This window comes from Haematobia irritans, chromosome 2, assembly GCF_050003625.1.
Source record: "Haematobia irritans isolate KBUSLIRL chromosome 2, ASM5000362v1, whole genome shotgun sequence".
Lineage (NCBI taxonomy): Eukaryota > Metazoa > Arthropoda > Insecta > Diptera > Muscidae > Haematobia > Haematobia irritans.
In genome coordinates, this window is record NC_134398.1 from 233,359,738 (window position 1) to 233,379,999 (window position 20,262).

Sequence of the window (20,262 nt, forward strand, 5' to 3'; positions counted from 1 at the left end):
ACAGACAGACGGACATGCTTATATCGTCTTAGAATTTCTCCCTGATCAAGAAAATATATATACTTTATATAGTCGGAAATCGATATTTCGATGTGTTACAAACGGAATGTCAAACTTCCCAGCAAAAAAATTTGGAAGTTCTTCCAAAGGCCCAACTTTAAAAGCACTTCCAAAAGATGCACTCCCAATGATGTTCTTTATTTTAACTACCCAGGAAGTTTTTTTAATTCAATTTTTTATAACTTGGTTTTTTTTCATACTTTTAATCGGTAATTTTAACTTTTTTGTTTCAAATAGGTTAAAAACAGAGTAAGAATTCATAAAATGGTACAAAATCATTTAAATTTTGTCGAAAAAATGCTAAATCCAATCTGAAAAAATTATGAATTTTTGAAAATATTTGAGGTCAAACGTTTCCAACAAGCGTTAGAATCCATTAAAACTTATAAACAATTTTAAAAATTATTTATTTGACAAAATATTACAGAATTTTTTAAATTACATCCAAAACATTGAATTCGGATCACACCTAAAGAAGTGATGCAAATTCAGTGCAATGGCTGTTGAAATGGAAGGCTTCCGTCCTATGACAACCCCATGTTAAATTCATCGCTTCTGCGTCGATTTTGCACCACTTCCGGATCCAAAAAGAACATTTTCATTACTTTTTTGCGACGTTTTTTTTGCTGGGTTATTATACCCGCGTCACCATTCTATGGTGGTGGGTATAATGAACTCATTGTGAAGAAAGTTACACTTCGTATAGCGCCAAAGACATTTTTATTTGTTTGAACGATGTGATTTTCGTAGAAATATTAGTTAACATTTTCCTATATTTATGTACCACTATACTACAGAATGAACAAATTTATGTTAACTGACTTGAATTCATATATGGAATGATTTTATTGAACTTTTTTCATTCATTTAGACAAATCTTACATATTTGTGGTAAACCTTTTACTTCAAATTTAGATCTGCTTACCTTTGTTTTTAAATACAATTTTATTTATTTATATTCGTAGCAATTTTTTTATTGAATATATTTATTAAGAATCAACAGCATCGACTGGGCTTGAAATATTAGTTTATTATTCCACTATTTCCAATTTCCATGTAATGTTATCAACAACGCATTTTTTCTTCTTCTTGTACTTTTCACTTTTAATAAGTGAAAAGTACAAGAAGAAGTGTCCTTCTTTTACAATTTCAATACACCCAGAAAAAAGTGCCTTCGAAACTAAAGGAAAAAATTTTCATCAATATAGTTTATCCATTTTATTTCCATTAAGGTAAATTTTTGTGAAAAATAATAAAATTTACTCGTTTCAGTAAAAAAATCCTAAACTGTAAGCAGTTAGGATTAGTTCGTTAACTAGAATAAGGCATGGAATTTTACTCATACTATTTTCTTCGCTGGGTATAAGAATTTACTACTGAAAAAGAAAATTTTATTCACCGATAACAAAGCATTCGTAAAAATAAACAAAAACCGAACTAAAACCAAGTTTCCTCAAAATTAGTAAAATTTCTTATAAAATGATAATTGCGACTTCCTTTATAATAGAAAGTTTTTCATACATACGAACAACACTTGGCATAGAAAAATATTTTAGTTCATTCGTACTAAGAAGTATGCAATCCTTTCAAAACTTAAGGAAACACACTTGTTAGAATATAGGAAATTTTCCTACATTTCTATTGTCTACCTGTAATCGATACCTGTCATCGTAATCGATGTGTTTGCGCGTGGGTGTAATCGATATATTTGCGCGTCGGTTGTTTTTTTAGTTGGAATCGCGTTGTTTTGGTATACGGAGAGATTGTTAAAAAATAATATGGTAAAATAATATAATAAATAACAAATAAAATATATAAAATATTTGTTATTTTAAATTAGTGAGAAAAATGTTCGTTTTTTTAAATAAATCTATCAATGTTCGTGATAGTGTATAAAGAAAGAAAACACCAGCAGAATAACAACCCTTTCATTTGTCTTCATTTTGGAATCTTCAATTATCAGGTAATATTCAGTGACGCTAACCTTTTGCAACAAAAATGTTTTATGATTTTTTATATTTGTAGGTATTGAAATTGTAAAAGGAGGACAAAATCGTTAGGCAGCAACTTATTAAAAGTGAAAAGTACAAGAAGAAGAAAAAGTGCGTTTTACAGTTGATAATATCACACGGAAATTGGAAATAGTGGAATAATAAATTAATATTTCAAAGAGATTCGATGCTGTTGATTCTTAATAAATATATTCAATATATTAATAAAACATGTCTTTTATTGAAGATAAAATTGCTTATAGAAATAAATAAAATTGTATTTAAAAACGAAGGTAAGCAGTTCTAATTATGAAGTAAAAGTTTTACCACAAATGTCTAAGATTTGTCGAAATGAATGAAAAAATTTCAATAAAATCATTCCATATATGAATTCAAATTAGTTAAATTTTTTCATTCTGTAGTATAGTGGTATATAAATATTGGAAAATGTTAACTAATATATGGAATGCATTATTCCTAATTTCTACGAAAATCACATCGTTCAAACAAATAAAAATGTCTTTGGCGCTATACGAAGTTCAACTTTCTACACAATGAGTTCATTTTAACTTAAAGAAGGGGTCACTTTTTTCTGGGTGTACCTACAAATATAAAAAAAAAATCATAAACCAATTTTTTCACAAAAGGATGTCGTCACTGAATATTGTCTGATAATTGAAGATTCCAAAATGAGGACGAATGAAAGAGTTGTTATATTCTTTCTTTATACACCATCACGAACATTGATAGCTTTATTGTTTGTTATTTATGTTTAATAATTTTCAAAAAAGGAAAAATTTTCTCACTAATTTAAAATAACAAATATTTTATATATTTTATTTGCTATTTATTCTATTATTTTTGAACAATCTCTCCGTATACCATAACAACACGATTCCAACTAAAAAAACAAGCCAAGCGCAAGCATATCGATTACATCGATGACAGATATAGATTACAGGTAGATAATAAAGAAATATAGGAAATTCTACCAAGTGTGTTTCCTTAAGTTTTCAAAGGATTGAATACTTCTTAGTATGAATGAACTAAAATATTATACGTATGTATGATAAGCTTTCTATAATAAAGGAAGTCAGCATTATCATTTTATAAGAAATTTTACTAAATTTAACGAAACTTGGTTTTAGTTCGATTCATGTTTATTTTTACGAATGCTTTGTTATCAGTGAATAAAATTTTCTTGTTCAGTAGTAAATTCTTATACTCAGCGAAGAAAACAGTATTAGTAAAATTTCATGCCTTATTCTAGTTAATGAACTATTCCTAACTGCTTTCAGTTTAGAATCTTTTTACTGAAACAAGTAAATTTTATAATTTCACACAAAAATTTACCTTAATGGAACTAAAATGGCTAAACTATATTGAAGAACATTTTTTCCTTTAGTCTCGAAGGCACTTTTTTCTGGGTGTACTTACCTTATCTCGCTAAAATTGTAATTTCTCGGTTTCTTTCCTTAATAATTCATTTTAAAGAAATTAAACTTTTTCAGTTGTTGCTTTAGATCATTTCCCATCAAGTTATAATAAACTCGAACTTAATACCCACCTTATTCCAAAATTTGTTGCGCACGATTTTGAAGGGCTCACTTTACTATACTGCATTAAATTTTACCTCAGCCGAAACCTCAAAACGCGCACGCAAAGAAAAAAACGTTTGGAAGACGTGTATCGCAAACGCTTTTCTTTTGTTAGAGTTTTTTTTTTTGAATTTCTTCGAAAATGTAATACTTTTATCACCAAAAAAAATTCGTTTGTTACAAAATTTTTATTTTTCAAAAAAAAAAATATTTTTAAACCAACAACACAGTCCATTTCGTTTATATCAAGCACTGTTCTTTTCTGACTTTAAGTCTTTAATAAGGCACATTTTATAATTTCATTGTAAAAATGTAATCTTGTAAAAAAACTTTTTGGTATTCGGTCGAAGCAGGAATCGAACCCAGGACCCTTGGTATGCAAGGCGGACGTACCAACCACTGCTACACGGTGCCCAACTAAATGTATCTTTCTGTTAAATAAAATTTGTTAAATGGGCTCATGGGCGCCGCAAACTATGCTATATAAATATATGCTATATAAATGCTATATAAACGTAGCCCAGTGGATAGTGCGTTGGCTTACAAATTGCATGGTCCGCGGTTCGATTCTCAGTCCAGGTGAAAGGTAAAATTTTAAAAAAATTTATAAAATCGGATAATATCTTCTACATTGTTTGAATTACAGAAAAAGCGGCTAAGAACTAAACAAACCTCGTGAAAGTGAGAAAGATGTGAGGGAAAATGCAATTAGCCAGAAAAGATAGTTTTTTTTTTAGTTAGTCTTTATGAAAATGTTTTTACATCCTGGAGAAGAATAAACGTTTATCACAAAAAGTATATGTATATAAAAAGTATACGTTTGGGAGGAAAGAATTATTTATTTGCATGTGCCACCTTTGCGTTAATACCTGGTAAAAAAACGTCGGCAAAAAAGCAGTGAAAATGCTAGTTTTGGATCCGGAAGTGGTGCATATTTGGCGCAGAAGCGATGAAGTTTACATGGGCTTGTCATAGGGCGGAAGTCCACCATTTCAACAGCCATTGCACTGAATTTGCATCACTTCTAAAGGTGCACACAAAAAAACTTCTGATTCAATCTCGAAATTAATTGATCCAATTAATTTTTTAATTGAAATGTCTTCAATCACAGAAATGATAGTATCAATTAAAAAAATTAAATTTATTGATCCAATTAAAAAATTAATTGATAAGTTTGATTAATTGATAAATTTTTTGTGATTGATTTTTGTTTCGATTAAAAATAGTGTTGAATCAATTAAATTTTTAATTGACTATTTTTTTTTAAACTCAATTAACATAAGACTTTAATTAGAAATTTTTCTATTGGATAAGACTTTAATTGGAAACAATTTCGTGAATTTTTTTTCTGTGTGTGATCCCAATTCAGTGCTTTGGATGCCAATTAAACATTTTTGTGTTATTTTAGCAAATAAATAATTTTCGTATTTTTTATTACGAAAATTATTTATTATCATGTCTGAAACGTTTGATCTCAAATATTTTCTAAAATTCGAAATTTTCTAGAATGGATTTGCCGTTTTTGTCGACAAAATTTAAATAGTTTTTCCATTTTAATAATTTTTACTCTGCTTTTAAACCTATTTGAAACAAAAAAGGTAAAATATGAAAAAAACGAGTTATACAAATTTAATAAAAAGAACTTCCTATGTATTTAAAATGAAGAACATCTTTGGGAGAATATTTTTAGAAGAGCTTTTAAAAATAGTACAACTTCCTAATTTTTTTGCTGGGTAATTCATTCATATAGCGCTCTATATATACACGAAAAAAAATTTTTTCTACAAACCGAAATTTTAAAAACACCCATCGCTTTACATATATTTACAATGGACTGAATAGTCTAAGTGAACCTGAAACTTAATCGAGCTGCCACTTTAACCTACATACATTCCGAAAAATTTGCACAAAATTTCGGCATGGCATAGTACTATTTTACTGTGAAACCTCAAAATGTGTTTAAAACATAAAACCAGAAAAGAACAGTTCTTTATATAAATGAAATGGACTGTTATTGTGGAGTAAAATGTACCTATTTTATGCAAATATAAAAATTTTGTAACAAAAAAATATTTCTGGTTTACAATCGTATTCATAAGAACTTAATCGACAATTATAAGCGAGTGATAGACTATTTCATGTAAAATAACATTCATACAGAATTAAAAGGTTACCAATCCTCTAATAAGCCTTTGATAAGTTACAAAAAGTTATTGTACCCTTCATTAACTCTTTGAAAAATTATAAAATAATATTGACACAATACCATTTAATGTTTGACTGTTCTGTGCTACTTCCTATATATTTATACGCCAATACGTATAAAATGGATGTTCTTTTCTTATAAAAGATCTGGTTTGTTGTGATTTTTTCCCAAATACCTAAACAAATAAAAAAGAATGCGAAGCACGGTCAAAATAAACCCAACCAACTGCACTCAAATTGTGATTTGACTTTGTGCAAATTTTAAAGCAAAGTCGACTATTGAAAATCTTTTTTCGGAAGGTTCAAGTGTAATTCACCTTGGGTTTAATGAATTATCCGAATGTATTCTGATAATTGTTTGAAAGTTTCTACGTTCTTGCAGTCTAGAGGACTTTGGCAAATAAATCTGACAAACATACGTTTCCTCTGTTGATTAAGCTACTCTTGTAGTTAAGTCAGCGCATGGTTTTAAGCTGAAATCAAGACAATAATAATAAAAGACATACAAAAAAACAGAATTTGCAGAATTAATTCATGGAAATATTATGTAAACTTATCACCATATCATAATTTCGTTTCGTAAAGTTACTATAAAATTGACTTCATATTCGTATACTATCCGGTTGAATTAAAACCAATATTGATACTAAGATATGGACCAATTATAAAATGATTGTATATCGTATGTAACGCCCTCTATATAAATTAATTTAACCAGAAAAGTTATGTTTCGCCACAAAATATTGCGATTTAATTTTATTATGAACAACCGGCTATAACTCGATCTTCATCACTACGATGCAAATGACAAGATATAACGATATGTGTTGCCACCTGATTTCTAAAAACGCATGTTAACTATAGTAGTGACAGTTTGGTCTAGAGACAATAGTTGCAACATGGCATTAAGGGAATCTTTACATGTCTTCCTGATTTAGCTTAAAATACACAAACATGTTATTCTCCGAAGTTTATCTAAATAATTCTTTCCTACGAAACGTAATTTTAGACCAACGAAGTTTTCTATTATTGGCCAAGTTGTCTCTTTAAATATAAATAAAACTTTGTTTCTGGTAACCGCTCCTACATTTGTCCCCTACGAACTTTGTTCAGCCTTGAAAAACCTCGTTTTTAACAACACTTTTTAATTGGAAAACTTCTTTTTTTTAATTTTGGATATTGCCTATTTGGATGAGTACAAAGTTACTGAGGTTTTCCTTACTACACTCATAGAAAAAAGTCTGCTAAAAACAGCAGTCGATGTCTGCTGTTATATTTTTGTACTTCAGGGCCTAATGAACAACAATTTATAAATTTTTTAGGTTATAAAATTGTCCCCAAAGCATATTTAAGAACCAAAAGTAGTTTTTGGTATATTTTTGCTCTGTAATATACTTACAAGCTCCTAAATACGATCAGCAAACATTTTGTTTGCTGTTATGCCTCAATTCGATAAATATTCCGATTTTTGGTCAAATACTATAGATATTCATAAAATATTGTGTTAATTCTGTTAGGATAGTTCCTATGTTGACATTTTTGCCAAAATAAAACATGTTTTAGTGTAATCGAGCTTAAAAACTAGCAGGAAATGTTTGCTATTTCAGCAAACAGTGACTGCTGTCCATTTTTCAGCAGACTTTCTGCTATTTTAGCAGACTTTTCTGCTGTCCCTACTAACAAATTTCTTTGGGTGTATCTCTTCAATACTGAGCTTAAAGTGCAACTTCATGATTCATATAACTCCGATGTATTTCTCACACTTACAAAAGGCAATTCCAACGCTAACTGAAGAGATGGGCTTAACTCCTTTGAAGTACATAACAAGTCTTCGTGAGTTAAAGAATATGGAGAAGCAAAATACTGTTTATAGCAACATTCCGAAAACAAGGGTGATAATACTTTTTGTAACCTACTCATGATTTGAAAAAGGATTCGTTTGACTTGAAAAAGGTTTCATTTGAAATAATAAAACGTTTTATTTGAAGTGAAAATGCTATATTTGAATATTGTGGAAATAAGTAGTTTTTATATGGACAAACAAACTATAATTATAATCGGAAAATGTTTGAGAAAAAGGTAAATCTTATAAACTCTTATAAAATTGTTTCATCGTAAGGTAAAATATTTATAAATAAATAGAAATAAAGCAAATAGTTGATTACCTCAATAAAAAATTAATTGAGTTTTGTGACCGAAATCTATTAAGTTTTAATTGAATCCATTGAAAAAGTAGTTGAAAGTGCAGTAGAAATCAGATAAAAAAACATTCCTATGCAGTCGACAATTTAAAAGCTTCAATGTCTAAAAACCGACATAGTTATTTATTCATTGACTGATAGTCAGCCTCCAATGAAACCGATAAGTTCGAGAAAGTATGCTGTCTCCAGAGTCTTAGACTGTTTGAGGCTGCCTCATTTTGAATGATTTCGGTTGAATCTAGCGATCCACGTTCCATCGAATGAACATGGAAACAATGTTTTTATCAACCAATATGTTATCTAAAAATTAATTCACTTTGGAATTTATTCTTAAAACAAACGCTCTAGGTAGCTAATTTTAATTTAAATATTATAAAGATATAATTACAAGTAGCATAGTGCAAAATTATTGAATCCATTTTGAGGTCTCAGTGGCAGTTAAACCTTCGGCGCGTAAGCGTTGAAGCATTGGCCGATAAATGTCACGGGTGAAGGGAAGCACAACTCCACGCTCTTGAATTTCACCATCCAGAACCATTTTGGTAGCAATAGCGGCTGGTTTACCCACTGTCATAGCCATGGCAGAATGACCATTGGGTTGTCCATAAACAACAAAGTTAATGCCGCGTTCCTCACGACGACCATCTTGCCAGCGAATACCGACTTCGTGTCGCAAAACAACCAAATCTCTTTCGTGTTTTTCTACAAAAAAAAAATCAGATATTGGAATGTTTAAATGACAACAATATCATCTTTTTCTTACCAAAGGCCAAACGATTTGCTAGGTAATGACTCAAAGTATCCAAGGGAGTATTCAGTTTGACCACAGGTGTATCTTCGAGCAAACCCAAGCTTTCCAAACAATCCGAATCGCCAATACGTTCTACAAGCTTCTGCTTCAAATTTTCATAGAAAATACTGCTGTCAACCAAACCCAACATATGGATGACCAGTTGACGCCAGGTTACATCAGGTCCGTTGGGATGCAACATTGCGTGAGGCTCAGGGTCAATTAGACCCAATAACTGCATGGGTTGTATGGACTCAGAGAAGCCCTTGTAACGAATAGTACCTCTAAGCAAGGTGTGAATATCACGACCCAAACCATAAAGGTCCGAATACTTTGTAGAGTCCCTGTTGGGGAAGCCTTCAAGGGCAAAGCCTGGTAAGAAGTTTAGGTTCTTGGGATTGGACATAAGCTCTCCACCTCCGGAGATTTCCACAATTTGGCCCTTACTCAAGTACTTAGCTGCCGAAAGTGTATTTAAGAGTACTCCACGAGGAGACCAGGAGAATTTATAACGCAAAGCATTGTCGGAATGTTCAGGAGCGGGCAGACCTCCGCAATAGCTTACGAATGACTCAATAACGCCACCCTTTTCCTGGGCTTCATGGATGCATTCCAAGGCCAATAAGTGGTCAATGCCGGGGTCAAGACCAACTTCATTCATAATGGTCACACCATTGCGGCGAGCTTCTTCATGGAGGGCAGTGATTTCATCATTAACATAACTGGCAGTGACCATGTGGGTCTTCTCTTTAACACAGCATCGAGCCACCATGCCATGAAGGCTATAGGGTAGTAAAGAAACTACTACATCAGCTCGGCCGCAAAGTTCCTGCAAATGGTCAGTTCCCTCAGTGACATTAAGGTAGACGCCTTCAACACCAGCATATTGGTTGGCCAAACGGTCGGCTTCTTCCTTAATTTGGGAGCATACAGTGATGGAAACGTCTTTTTCACGATGCAACCACTCCACCAAAGGAGCGGAAACCATACCGGCACCCAAGACCAAAACTTTCTTGTTGTTGTTGTCGCAACCCTCGATCTTGTGACGGGAACGATAACTGCAAGACCAAGAGTATGTTAAATTTTTTCGCATTCCTAACCACTCCCTATTTCATACTCACTTGTTGGCTTCACGGAGTTCTTGGATGTATTCGTAATTTTCTGTTAATTTACCATTGCTGGCAATTATGGCCTGGAAAATTGCTAAATGTTAACCAAACCAAAAATGTGGCATCAATCATATCTTACCGATTTGATGGGATAGGAAAAGTCTTCCTGTTCCAACGATTTCTTGGCATCACTCTTAATGATATCACTAACAAATGGGGTTAATAATTCACCAAACATATCGGTGGCTTCGCGGGGCATTTGTGTTGGCATATTGTCTATGGAGCACACAAGAACACCGGGACCTTTAAAACTCTTGGTGTCCTTATTGCGGTCGGCATCGTAAAGGCAGAAAGGTGTATCGATAGTGGTACATTCATTCATGAACTCAATGGAACCACCAGGATCAGCAGAAATATCACAGATAGCCAACATACGATGTGGCAAGGAAGGACTTCCTTTGCTGGTAGGAAGCCATGGCGTATTGGCTGGACGAAGCAAGTTCTTAGCGTCGGGAATGCTCATCAACTTGGGACTACCGACAGCCCAATAGATACCGTTCACTATGACGGAAGCATAAGGAGCTATCTTGGTACTGAATGTAGATATATAGCGTTCGGGGAACTCATCATATTCCTTAGCATCGAAACCTCCTCCTTCACGTCTTTCCAAATGATCAGATCGACTTACTTCGCAACCGTACAGCTTATTTTGACCTGAAGAAGTAGAAATCAATTAAATGCCCATTTTAGGCTACCACCTCTTCTAACAATACTCACTTCCATGTTCTGCTACTTTACGTAACATTTCCGGAGGCACATATTCAATAGGCAATTCTTGAAATACTTCCTGAGCACCTTGGGAGACATTACCCGAACCGGTGAACACAAAAGTAAGGGGTCCAATAGACTTGGGCATCATACCAAGGGCAATTTCATAACCACAATCACGAATGGCTTGCCGTGCCATGGACGAATTGCGATAATTATGAGGAGGACCAATATGCATGAAAGGTGTGTGGTGGCCCAAGGCCAACAAACGCAAACCAATGCCATGTAAAATATTCACCATGCCAGCAACTCCAGCATACTTTCCAAACGCCACTTGTCGCACCCCATTTTCGTCTATGATTCTTTCGTAGTCGATCAAACGAATTTTCTTCTCCAGAATGGCATCCAACAAGGGCATATTCGACTCCTGGGCCTTAATGGTGTGGGAGAAGAAACAGTAGGTTTTACCTGGAATAAGGGCATCGATGGGTACTTGTTTAACTCCAAAGATGACAGAAGCCTCGCTAATGTCTTCCTGAATAATAGCACCAGATTGCAGATAAGCCTGTAAACAAAATCAATATGGAAATGATTAGAACCACTTGATCGAATCTAATTATAGCCTTACAAAATCGCTACAAGTTGTCAGCTCATAATTATTGTGTATTGTTAGTCGCATGTGACCAGTACTATGTTTTGTGGACGCTCTATCCTTATCTCCAAGTGGGGGGTTATCACTATCAAGTATCTCGATACTGAGGAGCTCTTCTATTTTTTTTTTCTTTTTTAATCAGAGCGCGATTGCCATCCGATATTTTTTGTATAATATCAGCCCCCTTTAATCCACATATGATTTGTGATATTGTGGGATTCTATTTCAATGAATTTTGCGATTTGTGTGTGTTTTTTTTTCAATTACGTTGTGTATATTTTTTTGGATAGGATGAAAATACTTGCTTCCAAGATAATGGCCATATGAACTCCTATTGTACATAGTAGGTGTTGTTATTCGTGTATTGTCAGTGATATGATAAAAGAACAAAAATTGAGTAGAGTACTTTGGAAATTTCCATTTCGACTACATCACAACGATTTATTCAGATTTTCAAATGACCCATAAAAAGATGTCAAATACGAGGTAGGGGACTAAAGTTTAACAATCAATTGTTCGACAGTCGATTTTTAATGGTGACCTAAGATTCATAAAAATATTGCCGTAAGATCAAAGATTTTATGTCCTTAAAATACGAATGCGAATTTTGGTTAGTATGGAAAACGCATTTCTCTGATATAAATTTCTTTCCCTTTGTCCAAAAGCCGATAAACTTGTCAATAAAGTCGTTTTGTCCTTATAGTTAAGTGATTCGACATAAAAATGGACATCTTAACATGAAAGAAAAAGTTATTTGAGTACACGCAAAGATAAAAAAAACGTTTGCAAAACGTGTCCGAAAACGTTTTGCTTTTGTTATTAGAGTTTTTTTTTTTGAATTTCTTCGAAAATTTGAAACTTGTATCACCAGAAAAACTTTGTTACAAAATTTTTATTTTTGCAATATAAAAATAATTGTCCATTTCGTTTATATCAAATAGTGCCTGACTTTTTTATAAGGCCCAATTTGAATTTTCATAGCAAAAATTCCAATATACAAACCTCTGCAAGGTGGACACCCACGGTCGCCTAAATTTTGTCCACCTTTGAGAGGTGTTCAGGTATGAGAGGTTAATTTTCATATGTTAATGTTTGGGAGGTGTTCGGTTTTCTGATTGTTCAAGTTTAAGAGGTTTCACTGTAACAGTATGTAATATCGAACATCTTTTCGGAATCATCCCAATATTAGGGCTGTTTTCTTTTAGCACTGGATATGCTGAGCCGTTAAGGACTAAAAGAAAACAGAGTATTCGTTTATCCAGGACATCTCCAAAAATATGCAACACTGTCATCAGCTGTTTAAAAACAATCACAGAAAATAAGTGAAATCTTGCATTTTTAATGTATCAAATGCTTCAATTAGTAATAAATATTTACTGCTGCGATTATTTATGACACTGTGACACTTTGAATTTCATGTTTTTCGATAAAATAGTCACAATAAATTGCTATTGTGAATCGAAGAAGCGTCACTTTATCCAAATACAATCTGGCAACATCGGCGCGACTTGCACTGATGAGATGTTCTGGATAGAACACCAGTGCAACGATGTTCTGGATAGCCCATACAAATGTTGCATCCAGTGCAAAAAGAAAACAGCCCTATTATTGGAATCTTTCTAGACTTTTCGGTGTTCGCCCGAAACAGGGATTGAACCCACGACCCTTTGTATGTAAGGCGGGCATGCTAAACATTGCTCCACGGTAGCCAGTGGATAGTGTGTTGGCTTACAAACTGTTGGTCCGCGGTTCGATTCTTCGTCCAGGCGAATAAAATTTAAAAAAAAAAATTATACAATCAAATAATTTATTCTACATTGTTTGTATTAGAGATAAAGCTAAGATCTAAAAAAAACTTGAAGTCGAGTCCTAATTGGGAAATTTAAGGTGTCGTTAACACGTTTTTAAACAATTTTAATAGCACATGAAGAAAAAAGCTGAACAACACATAAATTAAAATTTGTTTCCCAGAATTAAGTGAGCAAAACTTAAATTTAAAAAGAATTGTGTCTTAAATGTAGCCTTATTTCAATTCGGGGTTTCTTTGGCTCGGAATCAATACTACAATAATTAGTGTAAAGACAAAATCGTTGGAATCAGTCATGTTTTTTTAGTGTGGATATATTATTGTTCATAATTTCGTTTTCGAAGGGAAAACTTATTTTTATATGAGGGTCTACAAGTTTTGTAAGTACACATTACTCCTAAGGATTGCTGTGAACACGATTGATGGGTTGGAGTGGATAAGGCTGTGTTATTTATAAGACAGAATTGACACCCAGAACATTTTAATTTTAGTAGGAAATACCCAATTTTTTTTAGCAATAATTCACGCTTTTTAATACAACTATCTTAAAGGATGATACACGCAAAAAGAAATTATTTCCAAAGAAACTGTACGGAAGTTTGTTTGGAACAAAAGTATCGACTTTTTGTGATACATGTTAACTCTTTTACAGGATGAGACATGCATTTAATAAAGACAAACCCTCAGAAATGTCACCAGCATAACTTAGAGGGGATAATCCACTGCTGAAAAACTTTTTGGTGTTTTGGTGGAAGCTGGAATTGAACCCATGATCTTTTGTAGGCAAGACTTACATTCCAAAAAATTTCAAAATGTGTCTTATTTAAAAAGTACAGTGCTTGATATAAACGAAATAGACTGTGATTTTGGAATACAATATTTTTTTTTACTAATTTCACTATTTTTAATGCAGGTTTGAACGTTTCAAGGAATTCGAAAACCTAATACAAACAACAATGTTTGGGATACCAGTGTTCGAAACGTTTTTTTTTCTTTGCGTGTAGAATCTGTTCGGACCTCAAGAATTACATTTTTTTTTCAAAGGTAAAAAATTGCAATTTATATATGAGCAAATATTTACTGTTATCTAATCTTAGCAAAAAGTTTATAATAATTTTCAAGTAGTCACATTCCATAAAGGCACAATCTTACAAGACCATTATACTCAAGACTCCTATGTGTTTTTGTGTAATTTATATGCGCTTTATTGGTTTCAGACATCATTATGGATTGGGGGATTTGTTTGTGATATTTTTTTTTATTGTGCCAAGGCACAATTATCCAGTTCTTACATGCAAAAAATAAAGCGTTTGGAAAGAAGTTCAAGCATTTATCACTAAAAAAGAAAATTATTAAATTTTTTATTTTACCGTAAATATAAAAAATTCTTATTTTAAAAACGAAGCCGATATTATGCCTGTAATGCCCCAATTTTTTTGCCAGCTGATTAAATATTCAATGTTAACGACACAAAAGCAAGAAAACGAAGCAAGAAAAATGCAGTTTATAATACAAAGCCTCTCGAACAGATTTTACTAAGTTTTCATTTTATTTTACCCATTTTTGTAGTCTTAAGGTGGGTTTTACTAAAATCGTACTGATTTTACGAAGCCCGCCTAAAGGCGGGATTGGACATTAGAGGGTTATTTATATGTAGCGCTGTTCTTTTCTGAAGAACGAAGTTTTTCAGTTTATTTCTGTTTGTTCTACCCAAAAGTTCGCTATGGTTTGTATGAAACGGAGCAACAGACGTTTGTAACCAAAGTTCTTCGTTTTCTTTAAACGAAGTTTCTTGAAATGTGATTTGTGTGTGTATAGTATAGATCTGCTAGGTTGTATGCTTTACTTGTTACTTGTGTGCTAATGGCGATATTTGTGTGTTGATGAGTATATGACTTACAAACACGAATGCTCCATGGTTCCTGGCCAAAGGAAAAAAATGTCCTAAACCTGATATGGCATGAGGTAAATAGATTATTTGGAAGAGAGAGATGTGTAAGAAGATGAAATTAGTCAGAAAGAAACAAACTTGAACTTACATTTACAACGTTTATCAGAAAAATATTTTTTTTTTTGCCGCGAAAAGAAATTTCCATACGATATTCGTGGTCTAAAATTTCGTTTGGAAGAAAAGTTTTGTTTTAATGTATATCTCAAAACAAAAACATACATATTGTTTTTCTTGAGTGTGCCTTATTTTATCATTTAGGGGCTGCATAGACATTGAGTTTTGCTGAATGCATATTTATTTATTTTATATTTTCAAGTACATTTAACATAATACTATGCTTTTTATTAACGTCTTATCGATTCCTATTGTAATTTACAAAGTCGTACATTTCTGGGTTAGACCAACTGCATGTCTTTTAAATAAATTATTGAAATTAACTACACCCAAAGAAAAAATACTTTCCTCCGGAAAGAAATTGTAGACAAACGAAATTCCCCTTTCTTATAATGTATTTTTTCTAAGAGCAAGTAAACCCGAATCTGTGATAAGCGATTCAACGATTGTCTCTCATATTATTTATTTGCTTGAAAAAGAAGGTGGGTACCATCTATGAGATTGATGTTCGGATATAAATGGATACAGTCGGTAACAACGTTTATTTTAAAACCTTTTATGCGTCTTTAGTGATGTTTTGTTTGTGTTAACCTACATTGTGTAACATACAACATTTATATTAAGAATCAATGGTAATTTATTCCAAATTAATTGAAGAGTTTTTTTTTATATAAATATTCCACAAAAATTTAACCGTATATAGAGCAAACAACCGTAAATCAGGGGACTGCGTTTGTCTGATTTTTCCTTGCTCTCTTAATTGTTGTTAGTGTATATGTGTTTTTTCTGTTTAATTATTGTTGCAAATATTTGAGGATGATAAGCATTTTGGAGCAACCACTCAGTCAGTCACAAGTATATCAGTTACCGACCACAATTTGTCAAGTGTTGTTTATAAAGCAATAAAGACGTAAAAATGCATTGTGTGACAAAAAGTGCCACGTCCCTTACCTGCATGGGATAGGCACGTCGATTCGATGGTTGTACGATAACCTTGACGCCTTGTTTAACCAATTTCTGTACGTGTGTAGGACCAAGGGCAGCTCTTCTTTCCCATACTGATTGATCTTCACGTCGTATGGCTATAACTCGTCCTTGCTAATTGAGAAGAAAATGATGATGGAAAAGATTGAAGAAAATAATACTTCTATCGATCGATCGAATTCAGAGATTACAAAGTCATATATAGAGTCTAAACTTACGTGACGCCATCTGCTGAAGGACTTTGCTATTCCCTCTTTCGAACACAAGTTCGCTGCACGAGACTGCAACAAACGCATCATCTTGTTGCATACGTATCTCAGATACCACACCACACAGTACTCTAATAGAGACGACAATCGCGTAATTTCTAAGCACGGATCACTTTAACAATGAGTGGGAGGAGTTCGGATCTCTTATCAGTTTTTTATTTCGATTTGAATTTAACGTTGTCGTTATTTTCTTTTTTTTTGTTCTTTTACCCGCTCTGGAGATCCGTGTTAGTCGACAACTAAAAAACGTCTGACCAAAATCGCTTGGGAGTCGAGCCCCTATCAGATTTGCTGCTTTCCCATATGACTGCCCCGCTGGCTGATGTATGTTAGTTGCGTTTGTGTGTGTGTAACGAATTGAGGTAGTGACGTTATTTTGAATATGCGATGGCGCAAAATTGTATAGGATTTCCTCGTTGTTTCCACAGAATCGTTTACTCCTCTATCTTCAGATGCAAACACACACACACACACTCACGTTTCTATTCCTTTTGGTGTGGTGTGTATCGACTGATAAGGCTTAAATGACTTACAAATATCTTCCAAATTGGTTGATCGGCAAAAGGGTACCTTAAATTATCCTACACAAACAGTTCTTTGGCCATATGAAAGGGGGACAATATGTATTCTCGACAATATATTAACAATTGTCGATAAGGGTGTCATGTATTACATCTACGTGTGTGTACGTGTGTATCAGTAGAGAAGATTTTGCGATTATCGGACAATCCATATCGAGAACTAATACTGTTAGTACAAAATAATATTTCTCAGTGCAATCTTATCTCTTCTCAGAATGAACGCAGATTTTTTTGTTGATATGGAAAATTAAAATGTTACACTCACGGAGAAATGTGTATTAATATAAATATAACATGAATATTGTCTTCTACCTATTCAACTATTTACTACTTTTTTTCAGCAGATGAATTATTGATAAATATCTGAACATTTTTATTGACAGACTGGCCTCTTTCATGTTTTTTATATTTTATTTTGGATTTTAACGGTGAATGCCAAATGTCAAATTTTGTTTTTTAGGTATTAAGTTCGCAGCACACTCAAACCCCAGTGAAACCACCGACAGGAAGATTTTTGGAGTAGCAAATTTCATTAAATTTGATACGTTAGTATGTGCCCATGCATACAACCATGCAAAAGTTGCCCCATATGGGTCAATAATTATATATAGCACCCATATAAACCCATCCTCAGATTTGAATTTCTGAGCTCCTTGGTGAGAGATGTCAAAAAATGGCCCAAAGCTTAAACTTAATATAGCCAAATAGAATCCATAGAAGCGAATGGAAATCTTTTAGTACAAATATAATACAATGTAAGCCCATTGACGGGGTTCAAAGCAATTTGAGGCGGAAATCGCAATTTTTTTAGGGGTTATAAATACTTAGGCAATACAACACAAGATGGCAATATTATTTCACTCTTTAACGGTAAGCAAACTAGTTAGATTTTCTGATAGCTCTTAACTCTTCGAGAGTAGAAGTTATCATTGCAGAGAAGAAGTTATCATTGCCGATTCCATACAATTTGAACTTTATGCCATTTGTATGGAATCGTCATTAAACTTGACTGGATTTAACTTGCCAAATATTTAGAGACACCTTCCAAATACAGAGCATTTCCGATAACTATAATTGAATGTAACTTTAATATATATGGAATTATTGCAGACGTCACTCTCGACCCACTGTCATTAAACACACATTTTTCTTGTTTACCGTCACATTTCGTTTTTTGTAGTCTAAGTAATTATGGTACCGCTCTCGTATTTAGATATGGGAATAGGTCAAATCACCAGAGCCACGAAAGAAGCATCACATATTCGCTTACAGTGTCAAACATACCCGACTCGCCGCCGAGAACACTTTGGCCATGTGAAATATGTCCTACTCGTATAGTTCCACCATCTGAGCAAAGGTTACCTAAATGGACAATAAATACAAACCACTCATGCCTGTTCTGGTACACACATGTATTGCTTTTGTGACGTTTCACACTCAAGAGGTGATCTGGACTACATATTACACCGTAAAGGTGGGTATTAAGTTCGAGTGTAGCCGCTAATTTTCACTAAAGTGAAAACTAAATGAGTATAAAATGTCATAAAATTATACATATTCGTCGCAGATTTCATTATAACTTGATGGGGAATATCCCAAAGTTTGTATTCCTTAAAACGGATTATTAAAGAAAAGTAATCGTGAAAAAATTACGATTTTAGCGGCTAAACTCGAACTTAATACCCACCTTAACAGAACTGAAAAATGTGCAGGAATTCCGTGTGAGCTATCGTATGTAAAGTTAGATTTTTTAATACAACCCAGCAGCAACTAGGTAACCACATCTCATTACAATTGGCATTACCAGGAGTACAACTGTCATTACACGTTGCATTACATTGCGGAGGGTTATAATGATTAACTTGTAATGACAAAAATAAATACTTCTCGTTAATTTTCGAATTGTTATTCTCAAATTTTTATGCAGTTGGCTGTTAATGACTTAATAAAATAGAATATTGGTACAATCATAGAAAAAAGTCTGCTAAAAACAGCAGTCGATGTCTGCTGTTATATTTTTGTACTTCAGGACCTAATGAACAACAAATTAGAAAATTTTTAGGTTATAAATTTTTCCTCAAAGCATATTTAAGAACCAAAAGTAGTTTTTGGTATATTTTTGTACTGTAATATACTTACAAGCTCCTAAATATGATCAGCAAACATTTTATTTGCTGTTATGCATCAATTCGATAAATATTCAGGTTTTTGGTCAAATAATATAGATATTGTTTTAATTATGTTAAAACAATATATGTCAGTTGACATTTTTATTTGTTTCAGCCAAAATAAAACATGTTTTACTGTAATCGAGCTTAAAAAATAGCAGAAATGTTTGCTATTTCAGCAAACAGTGACTGCTGTCCCTTTTTCAGCAGACTTTCTGCTGTTTTAGCAGACTTTTCTGCTGTCCCTACTAACAAATTTCTTTGGGTGTACTATTAGGTATAATTATTCACATAATTGAGTTTTTACTTAAAAAATCAAAAAGAATATGTAATGTAATGGTAATTCTGAACATTTCTCCGTTAAGAAATTTTTATCACGAATATTTCATAAAAATTGTTCTTTAAATTAATGCCATTAACATATTAAGTTTTAAATAAATGCTTTCTTATACCTCATTCGCATTACACTTCCAAAATGCACTTAAACTAGATTTCAAATGTCATTTGCCTTATAAAAAAGGGACTTAAAATCCACTTTTAGTAGATTTTGAACCTTATGTGAATTGGCTATTGGATATAAAGGGTGATTTGTTAAGAGCTTGATAACTTTTTTTTAAAAAAAAACGCATAAAATTTGCAAAATCTCATCGGTTCTTTATTTGAAACGTTAGATTGGTCCATGACATTTACTTTTTGAAGATAATTTCATTTAAATGTTGACCGCGGCTGCGTCTTAGGTGGTCCATTCGGAAAGTCCAATTTTGGGCAACTTTTTCGAGCATTTCGGCCGGAATAGCCCGAATTTCTTCGGAAATGTCGTCTTCCAAAGCTGGAATAGTTGCTGGCTTATTTCTGTAGACTTTAGACTTGACGTAGCCCCGCAAAAAATAGTCTAAAGGCGTCAAATCGCATGATCTTGGTGGCCAACTTACCGGTCCATTTCTTGAGATGAATTGTTCTCCGAAGTTTTCCCTCAAAATGGCCATAGAATCGCGAGCTGTGTGGCATGTAGCG

General features: G+C 33.1%; 1 protein-coding gene across 1 annotated transcript; it reads right to left on the bottom strand.

Moving 5' to 3' along the window:
- Window positions 1–8,351: 8,351 nt before the first annotated feature.
- On the bottom strand, window positions 8,352–16,756 carry LKRSDH (lysine ketoglutarate reductase/saccharopine dehydrogenase). Its single transcript, XM_075297919.1, has 7 exons — window positions 16,449–16,756; window positions 16,198–16,344; window positions 10,732–11,287; window positions 10,094–10,668; window positions 9,967–10,037; window positions 8,819–9,903; window positions 8,352–8,757 (listed from the first exon to the last, which is right to left on the bottom strand). The coding sequence occupies exons 1-7, from the start codon at window positions 16,527–16,529 to the stop codon at window positions 8,462–8,464; spliced, it is 2,811 nt and encodes a 936-aa protein (XP_075154034.1). The 5' UTR covers window positions 16,530–16,756; the 3' UTR covers window positions 8,352–8,461.
- Between the last annotated feature and the right edge of the window lie 3,506 nt (window positions 16,757–20,262).